We start from the raw sequence: 24,453 nt of genomic DNA on the forward strand, positions 1-24,453 counted from the left end.
AAAGGAAAATAAAATTGAAGATCGGGTAATATGATTATGAAGCCCGGCAACCTTCAAGCTCAACTTACGACCATCAAAATCCTGTCACAATTTTTATATTCAAAACTCACCAACTAATTCAGCTTCCAGTACTTCTTTGTGGTTGGTGAAGATGGTGGTGGCCGTATCATGACAATTACCATTTTAGCAACACGCATGACCTTCTTTTCGATGTTGGCGGCTTGAGTTGCAGGATGGAGTTGGTGGTTGTGCATTGAGTTTGGAGGTGCTGGGCCGATGTGGATGTTAGTGACCGTTAGCTAGTTAAGGTCATGCTTGCATGACCTTTTATTGATTTTGGAGACAAAGTAAGTCATAGTTAATTTAACAGAAATTTAACTAGAGCTTAATGGATGTGACATTTTTAATAAATTAGGTACGTATTTAAAATGTTTAAAAAGTTAAAGAGTTTTCGGTACTTAATCCTTGAATCAATTTGATTGATTTTTCCTCAAATGCTTTAGATCATATAGTGCGTGATTACAAGTTGAGAGCAAAATGTTGTCTTTTAAGTTTGTGCCCCATGATACAAAACCTACAATGGCCATTGGAATTACGTATGGCTATGGAAACAATATTCAAATTTGAAGACGTGGTTTAGAGTACATAATTAGGTCAAAGTTTTGGAATCATCGACCTTTGGCACCATTCAAAGTTGAAACTTGAAACGCATGCATTATATTATAATTATATATAATTCCCTCGATTAAGAAGCTAAGTTTAATTAACTAGTTGACAATTACAAGGAGTCTACCAAAGATAATCAGCCACTTGTGCCACATAACAAAACTTGTTTAATTACTATAATCAAACTTAAGCACGTAAAGTAATGTTGGTTTCCAATATATTATGTTCTTCAAACAAAGCAATATTCCAAACTATTTTAATTTATCGAGAGAGAAAAAAAAAAAGATATCAAACTTGAAAACAAGAGAGCAAAATACTAAAAACACTATTTTGATCAACTGACTTTAACATGCCTATGCAATTCCCGTGAGAGCATGTTACCAAATGTTGGGGTTTGTAGCCTTCATTTGACTACCACAAAGACCTACCCAACTCAACAAAAAGAACATTAATAATTTAATTTGGGACCTATATATGATATATGGTCGTCCTAGCGAGTTAATTAGTAGCAAATCTTGGGTTTTGCTCCCTAATGTCGGCCACAAGAGATGCTTAACAAAACATACACTCCTCATTTTCCTCCCTAATTACAAACCCTAGCATTAACGTATCCAAGATGTTTTGTTCTAATTTCGATCAAGATCTGTCAACAGGCGACAGGCATGCATGTTTCATGGAGAAACTGTAACTGCAGGAAAGGACTTGTTGTGTATGGGACGTCGTCGTCTTACTCTGTGATAATCCATGGTGAAGAACTCTGACGTGTCCTCCTTCTCCATCTGTTCCTGCCATGTTTCTGCTGATCTGCTTCTTTCCACTACCTGCACTTCTTCATCTTCTTCTTTCTCGATTCTTGGCTTCTTACCACCTGAAAAGTCAATGACACTTAATATTTTATTCAAAACATGTCTAGATATTATACATGACTGAGGCCATTGACTAGCTTAGGTGTCATTCTTACTTGGAGAAATTAGCTATTCACACTAGCAAGTCGCAACGAAACGCGTTCTACGTACTCTTGATTATTTTTATCCATTAATTCTTTTACTTTTGGTTTGAAATATCATAAATAAACATGAGTGTGCATACAAAAAAGGATTTTTGTCCATTAATTCTTTTACCTTATTTGTTCGAAAGATCATAAATAAACATAAGTGTGCATACAAAAAAAGAGTGAAAATTATTTCCCTGCAACTAAGTACTTCTTCAGTACTCAGCTAAAGAGAATAAATTTGAAAATTGGAAACCATTTGCTACATGAACACTGCTTGGCTCGTTAAACCTCCTATCCTATGAATCACATTATGATTTGTTTGTAAGGAAGAATGAAATGCTACACATGTATAGAGCCAAGTATTTTCCTTGCTACATCATGCACCTTTTGTCAAATTTGGAACTGCTGAACAAACAAACCTAGCTACATGACGTTTTCCAAATTTTCATCTTTAATATATGCACTAAACAATTTTACTATTAATTAGTTTGAGAATTGAACAAGCATTATACCTGCTAAAGCACTTTCCTTGTGGTTGTTGTAGGCTGAGGAATCTTTACCTTCTTGTTCTGCAACCTGCATGTAAATATTTCAGATAACATGAGGAGGAGAGGGAGATGAAGTTATGAGAATTGATATCATTAGAACGTGTGATGAAAAATGAGAATATTAATATATAATATATATTAGTTTCTTGTAGCTAGTAATGTTTGAAAGAGAGATTATTCTTGCAGTCACTTTTCCAGTCAATCTAAGCTTCCTTGGCAGTGTAGGGAAAGAAACCTGCAGTTCGTTCTTGCCTGCATCACAATGTTAAAAGGTTACCCAGAAAGTCCGAATATAATCTAGAGAGAGAGAGAGAGAGAGAGAGTACCTTGTTTGTTGGATGGTTGAAGTTGAGTTTGCAGAGAAGCACAGCCGGGTGTAATTAGCAAAACGGAGAGGATTAGAAAGCAAAGCAAAGTGAAGAATGGAATCTCCATAATACTATCTAAGATTATTAACTGTGAATACTGATATATACTTCTTTTGTGGGTATGGCGTTGGATTTATATCAATCAACAGTAGTGGTAGCCGGTAGGCAACTCTGGAGAGAGAGAGAGAGAGAGAGAGGAGATACACTAAGCACAATACGGAGAGTTCCAATACAAGCAGATGTAATTGGTTTCTCAAATTAACTATGTTTTCTTTTTAAAAAGGTTTTCACACCATTTGGTTTTTTCCTGTTTTATAACTATCTTATTAATTTCACGTATCATTAACCTTATGATGGTGCATATAAGTTCTTTTCTCGTTAAATATTTCAATGATGCATTTAAGTTTTGATCTCGTTAAAATTTATGCATGATTTAAGAACACGTCTTATATAATGCTGGAGTTAATAGTACAATATCAAGTATAAGCTTCTTCTAGTATAACAATGTATTACTGGCCTAAAATATCATTGTGAAGTCTGGAAAGATGCATGTATGTCTTTCCCAAAATGATAATACCTCTTTTACCTTCAACCGTGTCTCAACCCCTTCGTGCCTATCGGGAGAAAGAAAAGATTCGATTGTTATATTATGATGTGTTTTGAATCTTGATTCCATCACTTCCCAACTCCTGCATAGCTCAAAAGGTGAAGGGCCACCTAGTATATGTCGATAAATCATTCAATTTGTAGTCACATTTAAATTCTTTCTGTTTTATAGGATAGCAGCCTAGCAGGATAGAAAAACAATAGCAAGAATAAGATCCACTTAGGATCTTTGTATTCAAAGTCTGCGGATTAAGAGATCTAGACTATTCAAAAAAGAAAGAAATTCAAGCCGTTGAAATGCTACTTCAAAAATTGCTTCATGATGATATAAGCAATTTTTGGAGATACACATCAGATGCTTCTTCAAAAATCCTTTCCACGTTCTTTTGTAATAAGCACTTAGATTTTTATTAAACAGTTCGTGTTATAAAGAAATACTTCTGGAGCATTAGTGATTTCTAGACAAGAGACTTGCGCTTGATACCTTAGATTTTTAATAACCATGGAGCTTTACTCTCGTGTGCATTATTTCAGAAAAAAGAACTGAAATTTAACTAAAGCATTTTCATCTAATTAAATTTTAACCGTTCACTCGTGAAAATAAAAATGTACAGGAGAGAATTTCCGTTAAGTGGTATTGGAGTAGATTTTGGACCAGACTTTATAAGCAAACGAAAATGTACCCATAAACCATCCCAAGCTCAATATAAACAAGATTCTTCTTGTTCTTTCCAAAAGAGAAAGAAAATGGATAAAAAGAATAACGGATGAAAAATTAAAGAGAGAATTATATGTCATTGCTTACACCTTAAAGCGCACGCATAACAAAAAGCATGACATTCCTCTAAACCTACTGCAAATAACATCCCAAGACGCAGAAAATATGATGTACATATTGACGATGATAATTTTAAAGATGTGATAAAACTATGATGAAGCATTTACTCTGGCTTAAACTTAATAACTACGGTTAGATGGAAGCGTTCGGAGAGAATCAGAATCTACAGCAAAGAAGACAACCCCTCCAACCCCTATGTTTCTGCAAATGCCTCCGGTCAGCTTTCGCCATTCTAACTGGACTGCTGTTCCACTCGGGCTGTAATCTGCATGACAAAGAGGGAATATGAATGTGTTGTCAGTTGGGTGTTCCAGGAACTTGATGGCGGTTTGAAAAGCAAAAGAGAGGAAGGAGTTTGAGAGTAACTCACACAGGGAAGGCAAATGAGCGGGTGCTGGTGGTGCTGCTTTCTGATCGGAGGGAGACATTGCCTGAATAGGGACCTGAGGTTATGAGACTCGAGAAGTGACCTGCTGCTGAGAAACTTGACTCTCCTAGACTGCGTTGAAATTGGAGTGGAGCATTGTGTGCATCAACATTCACATCTTCAACCATGGATGCATATGAAGTTTCAGGAGATAACCAATGATGAACCTGGCTTGAAACAATCTTTGAATCAGAAGTGTCATCATTAACCTTGGTTGTATTTGAAGTTTCAGGACCTTGACAGACGCCATTCTCAGGACACTCATCTCTGGCAATAGTCAAAGGAGCTAAACAATGTTGAACCTGGCTCGAAACAATCTTTGAATCAGAAATGTCATCATCAACCTTGGACGTGTTTGAAGCGTCGAGATGTTGACAGACACCATTCTCAGGACACTCCTCTCTTCCAGTAACCACGGGTGCTAAACGATGTTGAACTTGGCTCGAACCAATCATTGAATCAGAAATGTCACCATCAACGTTGAACGTATTTGAAGTATCAAGATGTACACCATTCTCAGGACACTCTTCTCTTCCAGTAACCACGGGTGCTAAACAATGATGAGATTGGCTTGGCACAACCTCTGAATCAGACATATTGTCATCTTTGTCAACATGACTGTCATCACCCATGGGCATATCGCATACACCATTTTGAGGACACACATCTGTGGTAATGGATACATGTGCTGAAACGTCCAAAGCAGAAGTAATGTTTCCGCTCTTTGCCTTGCTATTGCCAGATAACTCACCGAGAAGGCAATTTGATTCTTCAGCTGCAGAAACCAATGATTCCTTCTCAATATGGTTAGACTCTTCAGTTTCTGAAACCAAAGCAGGGCTCTCAGTCTTTGCTATTTCCCTTGAAATCTGCATTGAAACCACAGGAAACTACATCAATTTCTAAAATTTCACCTCTCTTTTCTCTCTAGCTTATATGCACAAGTATAGTTTTCCTCAACATCAAGCTAAGAGTATAACTTCCGTTAAGAGAATTTTTTTTTTTATTATTTCTTGCAGCAATGGAGTCATGGAACTGTCAGTAACACTGCATAACCGCAGACATAAACATAGGTCATCATTAAGAATCATCGCCGCAGCCACTTCATGCGTGCAAATGGAAATTGACAAAAGCAATTTTTTTTTATTTATCCTATAAAGAATGATTATTTAAGCACCAGATAGCCTCAGTTCTAAGTATTGCCAAAGGACTATGGAAACAAAACTCGAATGTAAGGGAGATTCATGAGGTAAACTATGCAATAATACAAACTTAGAGTTAGAGATATACCTGAATAGTCTCTTGTTCGGCTTCATTGCTGTCCTTATTAGAAGACTTGGAGTGAGGGTTCCCAGCACCAAACCCTTGCACATTTGCCGGGCAAAAATCTTCTTTGGAAACGTCAATTGCAGTCCTCTCTGATCCATCATTTATAGCATCGCCCCTCTCCATCAGCTCCTTGGAATTGCAAGCAACGGAAAACCCCTTCTCTAAATCATTTTTTGTAGTAGATTTAAAATCATCTGGAAAGGTAATAACAATATCCAATCGTTCTTCATGCATTTGCTTATTCTGATCCTCATCAGGAGGTAAATAGGTGCAGCATGCCTTCTCATCCAACCCGGTTTCAACCCAATTCTTGTCTTGGGAAGGCACTCCCTCGTCAATACAGATGTCCTTAATTGTATTACAACTGCTATCCTTGTAACAAATTATCAATTTGGGCAGTTCACATTCCGTAACACTTTTGTCCATATAATAATCCGATTCCTTCTCCAATGCCTCAAATTTTTCAGAAGAACGGGAATATGGCGACCCAAAACCTTTGATGGCCTCATCATCATTACTCTTTTCCAAATCACCCAGAGTCTTTGAGCACCCAAAATTTGATACGGGAAAGCCATTTCTCATATATGGTTGTTGACCATCATCTTCTTCATTGTCCTTTGAACTGCACGAAACCCTATTCTGACTTGTCGACTGTAATCCCGCGGAGTCCATAGTAATGTCATTACAATTAAAAGGATTTGAATCAGGCTTGTGGCTTATAGGTAAGTGACCAAACACTGGTTCTCTCTCTGCAAGTACATCAATATTGTCAGTGCCAGGGAAATCTGAACACCATAGCATTCATTTTCTCCCTACAAAGAACACATTGCAGATGAGTAATATTGAACTCAAGTACTATTTCACAAAAAACTCATTTGGAGGCCCAGTCGAGAAAATAGCCCTATCCAACTTAAGATATCAAGATAGAACTCCGGAAGGCTACAAAAGTTCATAAGTAAGATGTCTGCTGCAAGAGTTTAATAGCAGAGTGGTCAAAACCAAAAGGAAAAATAACCGGTAATTACCAAGTTTCATGGTTCACATAGATTGCGGAATGCAGTTGAAAGCTTCAAAGCTACGGCAAGCGATATTTTCAAGCATGGACCCTGCCCATCAAAATGTAATTTATAGAGGTTAGTAAAAAATTCAAACAGACCAATTTTGGACAAACTTATAACCGGGCAGCTAAACGGAAACAAGGATGCTCAAGTTACAGAAATGAAATGAGAAGGTTTCCATACAAACGTAATCACAAGATTCGGCGCAAAATCTGAAAGATGTGACAAAGCAGACACAAATCAAAGTAAAGGAAATGTCAGGAGAAAAACAGGAGGACACGGAACGAAAATACTTGGAAAATTGGAACAAAAATACTTGGAAAATTTGTCCAACAATAACTTAACGGGAAAGTAAAGTTGAAAGGCTGCTAAACAACTCAATTCAATAATTAATAGCCAGAAGTTTCCCTCAACTACCTCTTTTTCTTTACATTATTAAGGAAGAAATGGATTAGATTAATGGTGGATTACAACAGAGCAGCCTCAAGACCAACCTAAAGAAACAAAAGAAAACTATCACGGCAGCCCCTGGTATGCAAACAAAAACAAAAAATACAAATGCCACCCCCATCGAGTTTTCAATCACAAAAGGCAACTCCAAGCCAACAAAGCTCCCGCTTCGCGAGTTTTCCATCATAGATAAGATAAAAGCAAAAAAAAAAATATATATATATATATATATACACACACACATTAATAGGAAAACAAAGAAAGAGTATCCTGAAAAACTTTGGTAGCCACCATGCATTCCTGAAGTCAGTTCTCACTTCTCACCGTACAAAAAAGACAAAGGGATAGAAGTCCCAACTTTTTTGAGACCCCAACAAAAAGTTGCAAACTTTCAACATCTACATAATGAATATTAAAATTCAAAAGCCTCATGAGGCCTTTCCTTTAAAGATTCCCAGTTCTCTACCAACCAATTTGTCAGGCAAAACAGTGATCAGATCCAACTGGTTGAAGACAAGAAAATTAAATAAAAGAAAAAAGGGAAAATCCCCACAGATTTTGAAGTCTGCAGAAAAAACCCAGATGCAATTTGTGAAAAAAAAAAAAAAACCCCAAAAACAAAAGTTGGGGGAATAAGAAAGATCTAAATCAGATCCCGAAAGATAAAATTATAAAAAAAGTAAGAAAGCCAGTACCTTTTTACTGAAACCAGCAGCCTTCTCTCCCTCTCTTCAGAAACAACTACAACCAGAAGAAAATAACCCCAAAAGAAAAGGGATTAGTCTCAAATATTTAAGTAAATTCAATTTAACGGACAGCCAAAAAAACAAAAAACAAAAAAAAAATCCCATTTCTAAGAATTTCAGATCGTAATTTCACGATTAAATTCTGCAGGACAGAAAGGAAAGAGAGATAGATATACCTATATATATATATATATATATAGAGAGAGAGAGAGAGAGAGAGAGAGAGTGTGTGTGTGTGAACCTTAGCTCCCAGAACAGAGAGAGATAAACACACTGTAGTTCAATTAAAGTTTCAATGAAAGTGATTAATCAGAGAGCCGAAAAGGAGTAGGCTTTGGAGCAGAGTTTGATGAGATACAGAGGGGGGAGAGAGAGAGAGAGAGAGAGAGAGAAAGATATAGAGAATTCAAAGGGGAGTCAAAAATAATTAAACGGATTTTCCTTTTTCTTCTCTTCTTCTTCTCTCCTAATTAATAGGGATTGGTTTCAGCATTTAATATCTCAATTCATTTCACCTCCACTTCTTACCTGTCCACTTTCCCGTGAAAACCCCACAAAATTTTCCTTCCTTCCAAACAGGCCTCAACGCCCCATGATCACGACGCCAAACGCCAAATCCTAGCTGAAAATAAGTAAAGGCCGAAACTTTGACTCGCCGGAAACGCCGACGCGAGAAATTTGGAAGTGTTAGGTCGTGTGGCGGCGCAGTGGAGCATACAATGCGGAGTCAAACTGCCTCTGCTCTGCTCTGCAACCCAATCTGATCGTCAATGACCTCCTCTGTTTCTCCCTCTCTCTCGTCTCTCTCTCTCTCTCTCTCTCTCTCTCTCTCTAGAAGAATTCCATCATCTTCGTCTTCGCCATCGTTTCAGGGATCCGAAGTTTTCCATTTTCTAAAGGAATTTATATAATATACTTCTGTGGGACCCGTCGTAACGAGTTTCGTTTCATCGTCTCCACTCTCGAAGTCTCTGTGTTGACGATCACCAACTGTCAGTTTTCTCTGATCAGACTGTGAGCGAGAAAATCTGACCCGTTAAATTGGTACAAGATCACGGAGCGGAGGAACTTCACAACAATTGGATGCTTAGAATGGTACGAAATCCGGTTTATCCACTCACAAGTCGTAAATGTATGAGTTGGAATCTAAGACATCTTCTAATTAAGTGAAGCACAATCCTTCGATTACACATTTACCGTCGATGTCAAACTAAACGAATTTTAAGTCATACTTATTAACAACTCAATTGATTGATTTGCCATTTTTATATGCAGCTGAAGTTTCAAATAACTCGTTAATATTGTTTTTAGAATGACTAAAATTGATTTGATAACAAAAAAAAACACATACAAATTGTGTTTAGTAGAAAAGTACTGCTCTTTTGTTAGAGAGGTACTTTAACTTTAAATAAAGTTTTTAACACGGCTTCTAACAAAAGCAATTCTATCATATAACTCATAACATTTTCCTATCAGCTGTCAAGGAGTGGTCTCATGTATTCACACATCGATTTTTGAGCTCGTTTGGAGTGTTTTTAAAATGATTGAAAGCGTAAATCTTGAAAAAACACTTAAAATGCTTCCTGAAAGAAATTTACAACTGGTGCTTCTTATAGAAAGCACTTTAAGTGCTTTTAGAACCAAAAACATTTTTTTTAAAAAACGATTTCAGTCATTTTAAGAGTACACTCAAATAAATTCTTTATCTTTTACATACTTTTGTTAATTTTTATTCATTTATCTTTTTTAATTTATTTAAAGGAAAACTAATGAAAATGACTTGAAAACTTTGAGTTTTAATAATAAGAACAAAATAAAGGGTAAAGTGAATAGTATCATAATTAACTTTCTAAAATAAAAATATGATTTTTCGTTAAAATAAATAATACCAGAAAATTTTCATTAAAATTCTATTTATTTAATTTGATAATAAAAATTTGAGATGGCCGCAAAGAATCCAATAATTGTTTCATACATAACAGCCTCAAACCAGGCATGAGTTCAAAGTTGGTACTGTGGGTTGGGGTGCAGGGGATTACATCTCTGGGTAGAAATCTGAAAGGGGACTTTTTACTTTCTGAATTCAACTATGTTTTGATTGGCTGCTTGCACACACGTGTAGGCTGAATGTGTACTTGCTAATGTGCGCTGGGGTGGAAGGCAGCCGCGAGGCTTTCTTGGCGGCACTCGGCAAGATGGAAGGAATTCATGCAAAAACAAAGGTTGTGTCAAATCTAAAATAATATTCAACAGAACAAATCAAATGAGTTGATTGGTGTTGCATGTGGTAGAAAAGAGACTATTATCCTAATATTTTGGAGTTTTTTAATCAGATAAATCTTAACGAGACTTTCTTAAAATGTAATTTTTTGTAGGGTTTCTATCGTCTCAGAGTTTAAGATTAATTTTTATGCTAATATTATAAAATATTATGTAAAAATAGAGGTGATAGATAATTTATAAAGTTGCAATTTGAAAAAGTTTCTTTAACATTTTTCAATGTATAATTCGTAGACAAAATTAACAAAATAATGGATTTAGTGCCACGCTAAATCAAAAGATCCCGACGGCATTACTTTAAGAAATAAAATAATTTAAGAATTACTGAAATTGTGTTTGTCAAATTGATACGTATTTTTATAATTGATGGTGATCGCATGCTTCACGGGACCCAAATCATTCCCACAACTAACTAGTCTCGGGTTGTTCACTAAAAAAATGGTTCATCTTCGCCATACAAATTTGAATTTGTAAATATTTTTGTATAAATAATAATTAGAAGCTAAAAATGACTACTGATAGTATCTGGGAAAAGGGAATTTCTTTTAAAACTAGCAATTTTTGGTTTACTTGGAACACAAATATGTAATGTTATTATTTCACTTAAATTATAATACATGAACTTGTCTTTTATTAATATAGTCAGTGTTTAAAATATCGGTAGTCGTGGAAATATCGATATGAAATTTTTTAGAAATATCAATGACTATATCTATATCGATTTTTTCGATGAAACTTTAGGGATGTCAAACACTGGTTTAGAAGAAATATAAGTTTCCCCGATATTTAACCAATATACGATAAATATTGATGATATATGTCGATTTACTCAAAATTTGAGAATTTCTCTAATATGTGGTATGTGGTGAAGTTTAGACTTCACTCTTTTTTATATATTTCTTTATTTTATTTTATTTTTGATATTTTCACAAAAATATCTCCTTATCAAATAAATTTCAAACACTAAATATACCCTACAAACGGTGTATCCCAACCATTTCATTCTCCTTTGTTGGTGAATCTCCAACTGCACCAATTAATATTAATATATTGAAGTACGTAGCTAGTGAGTTTGTTAGGATATGACATGTGCATGCAGGTGTATCTGATAAGAGAGTCAGTCGGTGCATTCATCGATCTCACTAGTTTCTGGCATTGCTCTCACTAGTTTCTAATATTAATCGAGCATGTCATCTCATGGATTAGAATGATCAAGTAGGTATAGGAAAGGTAACGACTTCATCCTATTTAGGTGATGAATTTAAACTGGAACTATTACTCCAGCATTATAAATAGTGATTCAATATGTGTTGTTTTTTTTGGTAGATAATCTTTATATATTTTTATGTATAATATGAACAGTTGCAATTATAAGTGTAAAAATTTGTGAATCAATCACGAAAAGTTTTGACATCCAAGTAATGTTTATATATATATATATATATATATATATATGTTGAGGCGGACCCGTGGTCAACTGTTTACATAATTTTTTACACACATTTTTATTGGCTTACTCAGTAGTGTATTTTATCTGACTAAACCATCTATATTTTAGAACATTATTTATAGATAATCATTGCAAAAAATTAGACAAATCGAAAAGCATTAAGACATTCCTTTGTAGTGAATAAAATGGACGAATACGATTCTGCAAAGAAACCCTAAACACTTAATCCAATAGTCATATGATTTCAAATTTTGGGTGATTTTTTTTAGACATGATCTTTAAGTGAAGACCTAAGAGATAGACGATTCAATCGTAGAAATACATTACAAAGTGAACTTTACAAAAACATGTATAAAAAATTATGTAAAAAAGTAATGCCACGAATCTGCCTATATATAATCTCAAACATTACATACGATTTTGCATTATTTACTCAAACTTTTTTAAATTGGTTGGCCTTCATCGCATGCATTCATTCATATAGTTTAAAAGGCTTTACATTTAAATATATCACACTGCATGCATCACTGCATGTGTAGATGGAAAGCCCGAGAGTTTTGACCTCCGATCGAGTATTCAAAGACAAAATTAGGGTGGCAGTTTACTATTGCATTGGGATTCCAAAACTCTCCTTTTGCTTCATCTTCTTTAATTTGTATTTTTGTTTTGTTATTTCTTTATTTTTTTCTATTGTTTTGCATATTTTTTATGTATAATTTACTTGTCTCTACTACATATGGCCATATGGGAATCCCAACTAAATTCTCATGATACGTTGGACGGTACACATTGTTTACATATAAGTTTCCAATGTGCGATTTTTGCATCTGCAATATAAAATGTGGGAATCGAACTTCTTCTGTTCTGTTCGTTCTCAAGGAAGGAAACTTAAACTACATAGTATTCATCTTCATGTTGTCTTCATGCAGTGTGCTCCAAATGGAGCGTTGGCAAGGGCGAACGTTTCTGTTATTTTTTATTTTCCTTTTCCTTATCATCTGCTAATATTTGCATATTTTAGTGTGTCTTTTGTAAAATTGGAGATTTAATAGTTTCTGGGTTTTCTAAAATAAGCCTTCTTTTTTAGTGGTTGGAGGATTGTAAATTATCAAATTCAAGCAAAGATAATATTGATTAAATGTTTTTTTTATTACATCAATATCTTTTACACTAAGGAGAGGGGGAGTTCGACTAAGCCACACAATGTGCAGCCTAATTTAGTATCGTATTCGCCATCCACGATATTCGAACCTAAGATCTCTCACTTCTAAGTGAAGAGAAATACCACCAGACCGTAGTACTGAATGACAATATTGATTAAATGTTGAATTGTTAATGTTTATCCGTAATTACGTAGTGTAAAATTATAAATTGAGAAGCCACCGTGAGTCCGTTATACAAATAGACAGATGGACGTTAGCCTACCCTTTTTTTTGTAATAATAAAAATCTCTGCTGGTGGCAGCTGGAGGCTGGAGAGTTCAGTCACCATTCAACGAAAACAAATCACAAGACTAAAATAGGAGTCAATAGCTTTTGAAGCTTGCTATACCTTCATGAACAACATCTTCACCATGACTATTAAGTTTATGTATATAATATAAATCTCACATAGTTTTTATTATATATATATATATATATATATATCTATCTATCTATCTATTGGTGACATGGCATGCGTGTAGATGTTTTGACTTCACATGTGGGACAGTTTTGCTCTGATATCACAAAGAAAGTTAAGGTCCCATCATAAAACCAATTGACCATGTAACAAGTAGCCAACTAAGTTATAAGTTCATATAAGATTTCTCCTCCCATCAATGTAGTATTCATCTTCAACATACGTGAGGGGCGTGTTGTGAATATCAATCCACATCGAAGAAAGAAAGAACTTTGCATGTTTGCAAGAAACTGGGTTATTTCCCATTTGCCAATACTTCTACGTAATCAATCGATTAATTTATAAACAAGGCAAACTTCAGAGTGAAATTGACTGGGAATTCTCTTAAATTTTTAATTTTATTTTTAACAATACTAGTTGTTGGAGTTATTGGCATAACGGATCATGGCACGCAACTGACCATGCAAATATAGTATGATTACATTCTTTAAAAGTTACAATCACTATCAACATTTTTCGTCCAAGCTTAACATCCACGACTTTAATATTTTAATGGTTAGACAAGTTAATGTAATTTAAGTTGTTTTCACTAATTTGTTTTTATCTATTTTCTTTCTCACTCTCTCTCATGTGCGATGAAAGTGAATATGTAATAGGGGCTGTTTTTGGACATCTGGTTAAGGAGCTTCTCCATGCCATATACTATGTAAGTAGGACTCTAAATGACGCGTTTCTTCACATTTGAAGCACAAAACGTGAATTATAAAACCAAAAAATTATCAAACGAGCCTTAAGTTCTTTCTTTTACATAATTAGAAAGCTAGTGCTATCGCACGCTGATTTTTACTTCTTACACTCTTCTCAATTTTCGACTGTGAGATCGAATGAATTAGAGAAAATCAATGACAAAAAAGTAACAAGGGTGTGTAAAAGGTAAAAATAAATATGTGAAAGGAGAATTATTGTTAAGGTATACAATAAAAAATGAGCCAATCATAATTATATATTGAACTCGTATCTATTGGAATAGAATTTGAGACTCCTTATTTACAAGTTGAAGTTTTGTTTTTGAAGAAGAAGATGGCAAGGTATTTTAGAACTAAGTATTATGTTTGAGGAAAGCTGTACTTATACATGAAATAATAAACGTACCCTAAATTTGGAAAAATAAATTTCATTTAGATGATTCAAATAAGAATGGGTAGCGCTATTCACACATATTTTTTTACCTCTCAATACATCCTTATTATTTTTTGTTCATTAATTTTTTTTTTCAATTCATTCATTCATTCCGACAGTCGAAAATTAAAAGAATGGATGTGAAAGAAAGAAATTAATGTGTAAATAGCACCACCTACACCTATAAGAAAAACAACTACTTATGGATATTACCTCTACCAACATGACTTTATATATAAAGTACTTTGATCAGTGTCAGTGCATGGGTACAATATTAATGCTACCCAAACAAATTAATTCCACCAAATTAATTGATAAATACATCTTCCAGATTTAATCTTTCAATATTTTTAATGGAACACAAACCTACCAATTCCCTCATTTGAGTACGAACTTACTCTTCAACCTGACACACACATATATATACACATAGAAGTACAGCTAAATTGTTACAAGATTGCGTGCCTAATTTCTTCCATTCAAACATTAAATTTCATAGAGTTCCCACCAAATCTTGCTATATAATCATAATAAAACACTTTACATGCATGCATGCATTCGTTATTACTGAGATTTATAACTTCAGTGATGGATTCAAAAAGTGATTTCTTTTGGGTATCATCGACGTGGCATCAAAATATTGGTTGTGCAGATTCTTTATGTGCCACACGAATAAATTAACAGACAATTTAACGGATTTATACAACAAAGATTACACTAATATGAGATAGTTAAATTCAAGAGCGATATTGATAGATTTTCAAATTGAGAAACCAAAATCACGAATTAGGTCAAATAAGCTTATAAGCCAGAAAACAATAACAAATTTGTTGTGTTTCTCTGTCTCCTCCAGAATATAACCCCTACAAATGTGAAAGTGACCTGGTCGGTCGATACGACATGGATGAGAGTGACCATTACAAACCACCCCACACCCCCCCTGCGAGGGCCTCTCCCTTCAAGCTTAATTCCATGCTGTTGGATTTACTAATTAAGACAAATAGGTTGTCACCTGGTACCCAAGGGACAGGAAATTTTAAAGTCACACATGTAGGACCGTCAACCCTTATCGCATAAATATTTTATGTTTACTACATATATAAAAGAATGTCATGTGCAGCTTGATCCAATGGTGGAGGTGTTGCCAACGAATTGAGAAAAGGGTAGGCTTGGCCCTTGGATTGTTGACTTTCTCCTTCGTGATCGAAACTATGGAAAGCAATGACCAGGAGCTGCGGATATCTGGGCGATCTGTGCTGGCATTGGATTGCGCTCTTGCATTTCTGGTTTCTATTTCTCTTTCTAATAATTGGAGAGTACTTAAAAACTTAGTTTGTTCATCTATCTGTCCTTGCGTGTTGAACTTGACATAATAATTTGAAGTTTGAACTTCATTTTCACTTTAAGATAAATGCTAAGGGAAATGTTTCAAATTGAAACTCTTCTCGGACTTTCTGCTGCCTCATAATTTAACGTTAATTATTTGTTAATATTATGAAATATTGTGCAAAAAATATGAGGTGATAGAGAGTCCACGAAAAGTTACACTATTGAAAAAATCCCCTTAACATTTATCGTCAAATATGCATGATTATTTTTTCTCTAAATATGCATGATTCAGAAAAGTTGGACATAAAATCTGCATGATTCAAAAAAAGTTGACGTAAAATATGCATGATTAAAAAAAAATGACACTTGGCATTCCGCTATTAGAAGCAAAAACTTGGTGGAAACTTACAGATAAGAAATTGTCAAAAGTGTTCAATATTATAGACGTAGTTCGTTGCATCTTCTAACTAATTCCATTTTCTCAAGCAGGTCATATTTCTGAGATAAGATTTCGGGCTTGTTGAATAATTACTTTTTGTTTTGTTTTTTGTTTTTGTATTTTTTTGTGTGCTTGGAGGGTGAAAGGAGGGAAGAATGAATGGAAACAACGTAACATAGTTTTTAGTTTTTAGTTTGCATGCCTTTTCTTTTACGTTTATTTTACAATTTTCAATGGCGGAGCTATAATTTTATGTGTCAGAGGACCTCTCACATGCATAGGTAATTTGAACTATATACATGAGACATTGGAGTAATACGCATAAAAATTGAAAGACCTTAAATTCAATACAGAGAACTAAAACATTGCACAAACCTAAAAAACCCGAACATGAGGTATAGAGTAAGCAATTAAAGCCAAAGAAAACTTGATGGAATAAAGATGAGAAGTGAAGACTGCACCTTAATAAGAGGGATAGAGAGAAAAATGAGGTCTGACCCAGAACTGAAAAGAGTTTCGATTTATAACACACTTGAATATTAAGGGTACTAGACTGATTGTATTACCAAGGAAAAAAAAAAAAAAAAAAGGCAAGGTTGGCTAAGAACCATTCTGGTGGTCCCTTGGTGGCTCCACCATTGAAATGTACACCATCCTTCCTTCCCTCTTCTTTTTATCTCCAAATGAAAACTAACACAAAATTATCGATAAACGAGAGCTTAATCATTATTAAGGTGACAACTCAAATAATTTGTCAAACTCACTCCATCATTATCATCACTATCGTCTAAAGAGAAAAGGGATAAAGAGAAAAATAAAATAAAAAACTTGTAGCTCAAACTTTAAATTGGACCCCCACCCAAAGAAAGACTGTCTATGTAAGACATGACGAACCCTAATTTTAGTGTGGTGGTTCATGCCTGCTTTCGGCAATTGTCATTAATAATTACTAATTGTCAGCTCAGAGAAACTTAATCACGTAATCAATGAGAAAATACACTGACGGAGACTAATTCAGCACTTCAGAGCAAGGAAAGGTTTATTCACAAATGCCAAATGCTACTTTTATTTCACTATATTTTAGTGTCTCAAAGATGAGACGATTCGATAGAACTTCTATGCATTGAGTGTGTCATTGTGACGGTATTTAAAAACTTAGGCGCTGCTATGTCTTGAAATTAAAACGCATATCAGTACTTTTTTATTTTTAATAAACGATAATATCTACACTAAAGGGGTGGCGGACTAAGCCTCACATTGGACTAGCCATAAAAACATGGTTTAAATTCATCTTTGGTAAGAATAGAACCTAAAACCTTCCACTTACAAGTGAAGAACAATACTGCTAGTCAGTACTTAATTGACTTAAATCGCCCCATAGTGGCATCCCGTTGTAAGTAACTCTTCCGAAAGCCGAAGCCAAGTGCTTTGCTCTTTAATTTTTTCTCACATTGGGTCTCCATAATTTTCAATAATTTTTACCTCAGTCCGGCCGCAGGACTCCTCCACATTGTTATTGTTTCCAGCGCAAGGCGGCCCATATCTTTTATGATGAAGCCCAGAAGCCCCAGCATTTTTCGTGGGCTCAACTCAAGCCTCAGATCCAACATTACATCACAATGACAAGCTGATTTGGAAAAATATGTATTTCATTTATAATTCATATTTGCTTGCTGCTTCATCCAAGTTTAAGTAGAAATCGTTAAAAATCACACTATATATGCAAAGCAATTCATCGAATCTAGTAGAAATCATTGGGTTTGCCAATTTGGATGTTCTGCTCACCTAAGAAAGCCGTATAACGTTCTTTTGCCAGCTTTTGAAACTCCTGCAATCAACAATCAAAAGTTGTATAAGATAACTTTTCAATAATACTTATGCAAGTGAAAACAAAATCTCTCATGCAATCAACAAACGTCGGCTTGTCTAAGAGTTGTGGCTTTCAACCTTCTTGTGTTTCAGATTACATCTTTTGGGACCTAAAAATGTTTGATACGCAAGTCACGTATTAACAAAGACCTAACTTACTTTTGATCAAGATGAGCTATAACTTCCCCACCAGGGAAAGCCGATTGGGTAGCCTTAAATGCTGCTTTGATTGCGTGTTTCCAAGTTCCACCAATGTCTTTCGTATCTTTTGCATTTGTTCCTGCTTTGGACTGATTTGGATCTTCCATCGGCAAGGAATAACCCGAAAGTAGATGGCCTACCCACACCCCGTCTTTCCTGTACTTGCAAAGAATGGGATTATGTTCACGTAGTAAACCAAACTATTCACTATATCTATCATCAATAAATATTTCTATATTACATACTAAATCCAGACATCAATCAGACTAGTACAAGATATTCACAGAATAAGTGACTTTCACATGTGAAAAAAGGTAAATACAACTACACATAACTAACTTCTAGACTCACCAATACAATAGAGACACATGGCAGTGCCTAACAACTAACCATACATCATGTAATCTAACATTCCCCCTCAATCTGATGCTAGGCAATCCCAAGCATAAGATTGTTACAATGAGAACTAAACAATGGACAACACAAACCCTTGGTAAGAATATCAGCAAATTGTTCGGATGAGGCAACAAACTGCAACAAAATTATGCCTTGCTGAACCCTTTCACGCACAAAATGGCAGTCTATTTCGATGTGTTTAGCTTTAGAATGCAAAATGGGATTAGTTGCTAGAGCCATGGCAGATATGTTGTCGCAATGAAGCAAAGGAGTAACTGACGAAGAAAGAGACAGATCCTTGAGTAATTGTTGAAGCCATACCACCTCAGCAGTTGTAGTGGCCATTGCTCTATACTCGGCCTCAGTAGAAGACCGACTAACAGTATGCTGCTTCTTCGAACTCCAAGAAATGGGATTGTGGCCTAAAAACACAATGAAACCAGTAGTTGATCTTCGGTCATTGGGATCCCCAGCCCAATCAGCATCTGTGTAAGCTTTAATATTCAAACTGCCAGGTTTATAGCACAAGCCAAGCTGCATAGTCCCTTTGAGATACCTTAAGATGCGCTTGACTGCAACAAAATGACTTTCAAGGGGAGAATGCATGAATTGACAGACTTGATTAACCGAATAGGCTATATCAGGTCTAGTAAACGTCAAATACTGGAGGGCACCAACTATACTCCTGTAAATACCTGGATCAGGAACTGGAGGACTACCATGAGTTAATAGCTTTTGATGAGGATGACAAGGGGTAGTACAAGGTTTATTGTCTAGCATATTTGTCTTGTGCAGCAAGTCCTTGATATATTTGGACTGATGAATAAGGATTCCCTGAGATTGATACTCAATTTGCAGACCAAGAAAATAGTGCAGAATTCCTAAATCCTTCATATCAAACTCCTTGGTTAATTGGTGGATCACAGATTGAACATGAGAATCATCATCTCCACTTAGGATAATGTCATCAACATAAAGGAGCAACACAACAATGGAATGACCATTATTTTGGACATAAAGAGATGGATCTGCATATGATGCTTTAAAACCCAAACTAAGAAGAAATCGGGAAAACCTTTCATTCCATGCTCGGGGAGCCTGTTTAAGGCCATATAAAGACCTTTCAAGTTTACACACAAACTCTGGATGATCCTTGTCAATAAACCCTTGTGGTTGAGACATATATACTTCTTCATCTAGAAATCCATGCAGAAAAGCATTCTTGACATCTAATTGTTTAAGTTTCCACCCCTTTGTAGCAGCCAATGATAACATCAATCTGACTGTAGTAGGTTTAACTACAGGACTAAAGGTCTCATAATAATCAAGACCTGCTTCCTGAGAGAACCCCTTGGCTACTAGACGAGCCTTATACCTCGCAACAGACCCATCAGGATGTCTTTTAACCTTATAAATCCACTTACAACCCACCAGGTTCTTGTGAGGTGGAAGGGGAACTAAGGTCCATGTCTTCTGTGTAAGAAGAGCTTCCATCTCCTCATTCATTGCACATTTCCACTGAGAACACTTTGAAGCAGCACTGAAAGACTGAGGTTCCCTATCCAGAGAGGAATCAATGGACATGGAAGCAGAAAAGGCATTCTTTTTAGAGATCCCAGACTTGGACCGTGTTTGCATTGGATGTGCATTAATATTGATCACAGAAACAGGTTGCAGATCAGGAACTTGAGAGGTAGTTACAGCAGGGTTGGTGTCAGAATCGGAGACAAGTGAATCTCCAGGTGGCAGAGCAGGAACTTGAGAATCAGTAGAATCTGAGACAGGTGCACCTCCAGTAGAGACAAGATCACCAAGTGTTGGAGAGTTAGACTGAGTAACAGGGACTTGAGAAGAAGATGGTATTTGTGGAAATGGTATTGGTATGATGGGAGGATGATGAAAGGTATTAGAGTGACTAATCAAGTGTGGATGTGGTTGGGTGAAGATAGCAGATTGGAGACAAGACTTGGACAACCCTTGAGCACTAGGAAAAACAGTTTCATCAAACAAGACATGTCTGGACACAATAAGCTGATGAGCCTTGGTATCATAACAAATGTAACCTTTATATTGAGCAGCATACCCCAAGAAAAGACATTGTATGGTTTTAGGTTCCAGTTTATGTTGTCTATAGGGTTTCATGGAAGGGTAACATGCACAACCAAAAATCCTTAAATGCTCAAGGGAAGGTGGAGAGTGAAATAACATCTCAAATGAAGAGTGCATCTTTAACATAGATGTAGGCATTCTATTAATAAGATAAGTAGTTGTAGCACAGGCATGAAACCAAAACTCAGGTGAGAGGGAAGCTTTTTGAAGTAATGTGATAGCAGTTTCAACAATATGCCTATTCTTTCGCTCAGCTAAACCATTCAGCTCAGGAGTGTAGGGACATGATTTTTGGTGGACAATCCCTTTAGATTTTAGAAAATTTTGAAATAAAAGACTAGTATACTCTCCCCCACCATCACTCTGTAGGACTTTAATATGTGCAGAAAAAGAGGTATGAATATAAGCTTGGAAGTGCACAAATATCTCAAATACAACAGCTTTACTAATCATGGGAAAGATCCATGTATAACGGGTACATTCATCAATAAACGAGACATAATAGCGATACCCTTCTAAAGACTTGGTAGGAGAGGGACCCCATACATCAGTATGCAAGACTTCAAAAGGAACAAGAGACTTTGAAGCTACTAAGGGAAAAGGTAACTTTGTAAACTTGCCTTGTAAGCAATCAATACAAGTTTGAGATGTGGAATTACAGGGAAAAGTAATACCAGACTTATGAAGGGCTACTTGAGTTACAGAGTTGGTTGGATGACCCAATCTGCAATGCCAGAGATAGGTATTGATTTTCTGTCCAAGAAATGCTGCAGGAGAGGGCTGTGGTTGTTTAAGAATGGGAAGTGGATAGACAGCTTGGTTACTCAGTCCTTGGTATAGTACCTTGTTGGTGACCTTGTCCTGTATACACACAGAAAATTCATCAACAATACACCTACAATTGTTGTCTTTGCACAATTGATGCATAGACAATAAGTGTTGTGATAAGTGTGGAACATGTAACACAGATTTTAACTCAAGTGTATGTGATGAATTAGATAAACGAGCTTGACCAATGTGTTTAATTTGTAAACCTTCACCACTAGCACTAGTAAATGTCTCTGATGAAGAATAAGGAGTGGCAGCTTGCAAATTGGACAGATCAGATGTCATATGATTGGTTGCTCCGGAATCGAGTAACCAATACTCTTGCTGTGGTGCTGTAGGAGAGAAATTGGTTCGTGCAGTAAAAGCACCAGGTGGACCATGTTGAGGAGAAAACATCCCATTTGAATACTGAGAATGAGACAGCACAGTAGGATTCTGCACTTGAGATTGAAATGGATTTGAAGACTGCAACTGATGTGACACCTGTGGTGTAGAGGAGTGAAATGGATGCTGCTGAATCACATTGGAAGATGGAGAGTATTTCTAAAATGAAGGCACAGAAACAGGTGCAGAGTTGAGTCTGTCAAAACAGGTGGCAGCAGTGTGGCCTTTTCTGCCACATATTTGGCAACCATTCTGAAAACAATTTAGAGCTACATGGCCCTTTTTATCACATATTTGACAGATGAGCAAAGGTTGAAATGATTGATCTGGAACAATCGGAGAGCCAGGATGCTGAAACGAAGACTGAGATGGAAAGGAAGGTTGTGCAGAGCCTTGATAACCAGATGGTTGATGAAAACCAGAATTAAACTTCTTGCCTTTACCCCTGAACTTGTAGTTATTTCCCCTGAAGTTGTTATAAGTCCCAGAACCGGTCTGAGAGACAAATGCAACAGGACCATTGTTAGGAGAAAAAGACAGTGGCTGAAACTGAGACATCTGGGAACCAGAAGGAACATATGACCCAAAATCAAAATTGCCAGTGGGAGTGGTAGAATGGGAAGAGCCACTAGTGTCATAAGCTGAACGGGAAGTATTTGCAAGCATAGCTGCCATTAAAGAAGGTGACTTGATGACCTCTTCCAATGTAGACTCTTCTGCCTTCAACTGAGATCTTAGCTCTTTTAGAGAAACCAGATTCTCTCGCCCACGAATTACAGACTTAATGATATTATATTCTGTAGGCAAGCCTCTCAGAGCTACAATTACAATATCCTCATCAGAAATCACAACACCAGCAGTGGCTAATTGATCCCTGCAATCTTTAATTCTCTGCAAGTAAAGATCAATGGATTCTGGCCCTTTCTTGATGTTTTGCAGATCAATCTTCATTTGAACAATGCTAGTATGAGTCATATTTGCAAATCGCTCTTTAAGATTATTCCACATTGCTCGTGAGCTTTGACAACCAATTACACATGATAAAGCATCAGTGGATAGGGTTGCAGTAATCAAAGTCATAAGAGCTTTATCATGTATTGTCCAAACTTTATAAGCATCAGTGATTGAAGAGTTATTAACTATCAATTCACCATCAGAACCCGAATCATCATATTTCGAAGGACAGGTAATAGATCCATCAACAAACCCCATAATGCCATTCCCTTCTAGCAACAAATCTATCTGAAATTTCCAAGTAACATAGTTCGAATCATCCAACTTCACAGTAACAGTGTTGCCAACACTAGGTATAAGCGAAGAGATAGGTGATTGTGTGAGTGCTAGTTGAGCAGTAGTAACCATGACTAATCCAATCAGAGATTCAATAAATCCAAGAGATAGAGAATCACAAAGCAGCAATGGCCAAGAATCAACAAATCAAGAACCAGTAATAAATCGAATCAAGCAGAGATATCGAAAGAAAACACCTCAACTGCAACGACGAGACAAATTGAGGATGGATCCAGCCACAGATCCAAGCGACGACGAACAAAAGATCGACCGAGAGAAGAAATACCACCGACGAGCTCAAGAAACCCCAAAAAAAATTTCTAGGGTTTGTAGAAAAGCCACCGACACGCACCAACAAACCGTCACCGGAACAACGAAGACGAACCGGAGCACCGACGACGAACAGAAGCACAGGAATCGGAAAAACGAGCGGAAGCACAGGAATCGTCAACCAATGGTGTTACCCTTGGCAGGCTCTGATACCATGATAACGCTGAGATTTAGCTATGGAGAAATGCAGAGAGAATTCGAAGAGAGAGAGTAGTGAGAGAAACTGAAACTTTTCATATCATTTATTATTACAACCTATCCTTGTTATAAATACAACTACACATAACTAACTTCTAGACTCACCAATACAATAGAGACACATGGCAGTGCCTAACAACTAACCATACATCATGTAATCTAACAGGAGAGAGAGAGAGAGAGATGAAGAAAGTTGCCATCTATAGTCTGGTAATCCCATTTGTTTTTAGCAGATTATTTACCTATTTACTTCAACACAATCAATCAAAATGATGAGGTTCAGTTCACAGTTAATAAGTGATGCATCAAACCGCAAAAGAAGGAAACAAAGAATAAAGCTGGATATGAGCAAACTGTAAAATGCCATAACTTACAGGACTATATCCATATGCCGAGGAGCATAATGTCCACCACCTAATCCAAGAACTTTATTCTTATCCTTCTCCCTAGATCGCCAATAATATAGAAAATGAAGTTAGAGAAGCATCAAACTTTGGTTAAAATTGCAAACAAAGACATGA

The 24,453-nt window shown here is 36.1% G+C and overlaps 3 protein-coding genes across 4 annotated transcripts in view; all 3 read right to left on the bottom strand.

The window, feature by feature from the left end:
- Nucleotides 1-1,337: 1,337 nt before the first annotated feature.
- LOC137731309 (protein GOLVEN 6) lies at nt 1,338-2,643 on the bottom strand. The gene is made up of 4 exons (XM_068470406.1): nt 2,535-2,643; nt 2,399-2,460; nt 2,173-2,236; nt 1,338-1,534 (listed from the first exon to the last, which is right to left on the bottom strand). Exons 1-4 carry the CDS (start codon nt 2,641-2,643, stop codon nt 1,338-1,340), a joined length of 432 nt encoding a protein of 143 aa, XP_068326507.1.
- Nucleotides 2,644-3,952: 1,309 nt separating this feature from the next.
- On the bottom strand, nt 3,953-9,082 carry LOC137732011 (flocculation protein FLO11-like). Of its 2 annotated transcripts, none has more exons than XM_068471290.1 (6): nt 8,559-9,082; nt 7,980-8,025; nt 6,802-6,882; nt 5,738-6,525; nt 4,391-5,316; nt 3,953-4,285 (listed from the first exon to the last, which is right to left on the bottom strand). In XM_068471290.1, exons 3-6 carry the CDS (start codon nt 6,809-6,811, stop codon nt 4,177-4,179), a joined length of 1,833 nt encoding a protein of 610 aa, XP_068327391.1. In that variant the 5' UTR covers nt 6,812-6,882; nt 7,980-8,025; nt 8,559-9,082; the 3' UTR covers nt 3,953-4,176. The 2 variants fall into 2 exon arrangements, with proteins under 2 accessions (XP_068327391.1, XP_068327393.1); XM_068471292.1 differs by lacking the exon at nt 8,559-9,082 and adding an exon at nt 8,272-8,529.
- A 9,269-nt stretch (nt 9,083-18,351) lies between these two features.
- LOC137731311 (D-aminoacyl-tRNA deacylase-like) overlaps nt 18,352-24,453 on the bottom strand; it is a 6,359-nt gene continuing 257 nt past the window's right edge. Inside the window, exons 2-3 of the mRNA XM_068470409.1 lie at nt 24,307-24,378; nt 18,352-18,553 (exon numbers count right to left, since the gene is read on the bottom strand). Coding sequence (XP_068326510.1) covers nt 18,352-18,553; nt 24,307-24,378 — 274 coding nt within the window. The remainder of the gene's footprint in view (nt 18,554-24,306; nt 24,379-24,453) is intronic.

Source organism: Pyrus communis, chromosome 4 (genome assembly GCF_963583255.1).
Source record: "Pyrus communis chromosome 4, drPyrComm1.1, whole genome shotgun sequence".
Classification (NCBI taxonomy): domain Eukaryota; kingdom Viridiplantae; phylum Streptophyta; class Magnoliopsida; order Rosales; family Rosaceae; genus Pyrus; species Pyrus communis.

Coding starts and splice junctions, on each gene's coding strand:
- LOC137731309 (XM_068470406.1), bottom strand. CDS start 2,643: ATGGAGATTCCATTCTTCACTTTGCTTTGCTTTCTAATCCTCTCCGTT. Junction 2,237..2,398: donor AGCTTAGATTGACTGGAAAA/GTGACTGCAAGA, acceptor ATTTACATGCAG/GTTGCAGAACAAGAAGGTAA. Junction 1,535..2,172: donor CAAGGAAAGTGCTTTAGCAG/GTATAATGCTTG, acceptor TTGACTTTTCAG/GTGGTAAGAAGCCAAGAATC.
- LOC137732011 (XM_068471290.1), bottom strand. Junction 5,317..5,737: donor CCGAACAAGAGACTATTCAG/GTATATCTCTAA, acceptor GTTTCAATGCAG/ATTTCAAGGGAAATAGCAAA. Junction 4,286..4,390: donor CGCTCATTTGCCTTCCCTGT/GTGAGTTACTCT, acceptor TTTGTCATGCAG/ATTACAGCCCGAGTGGAACA.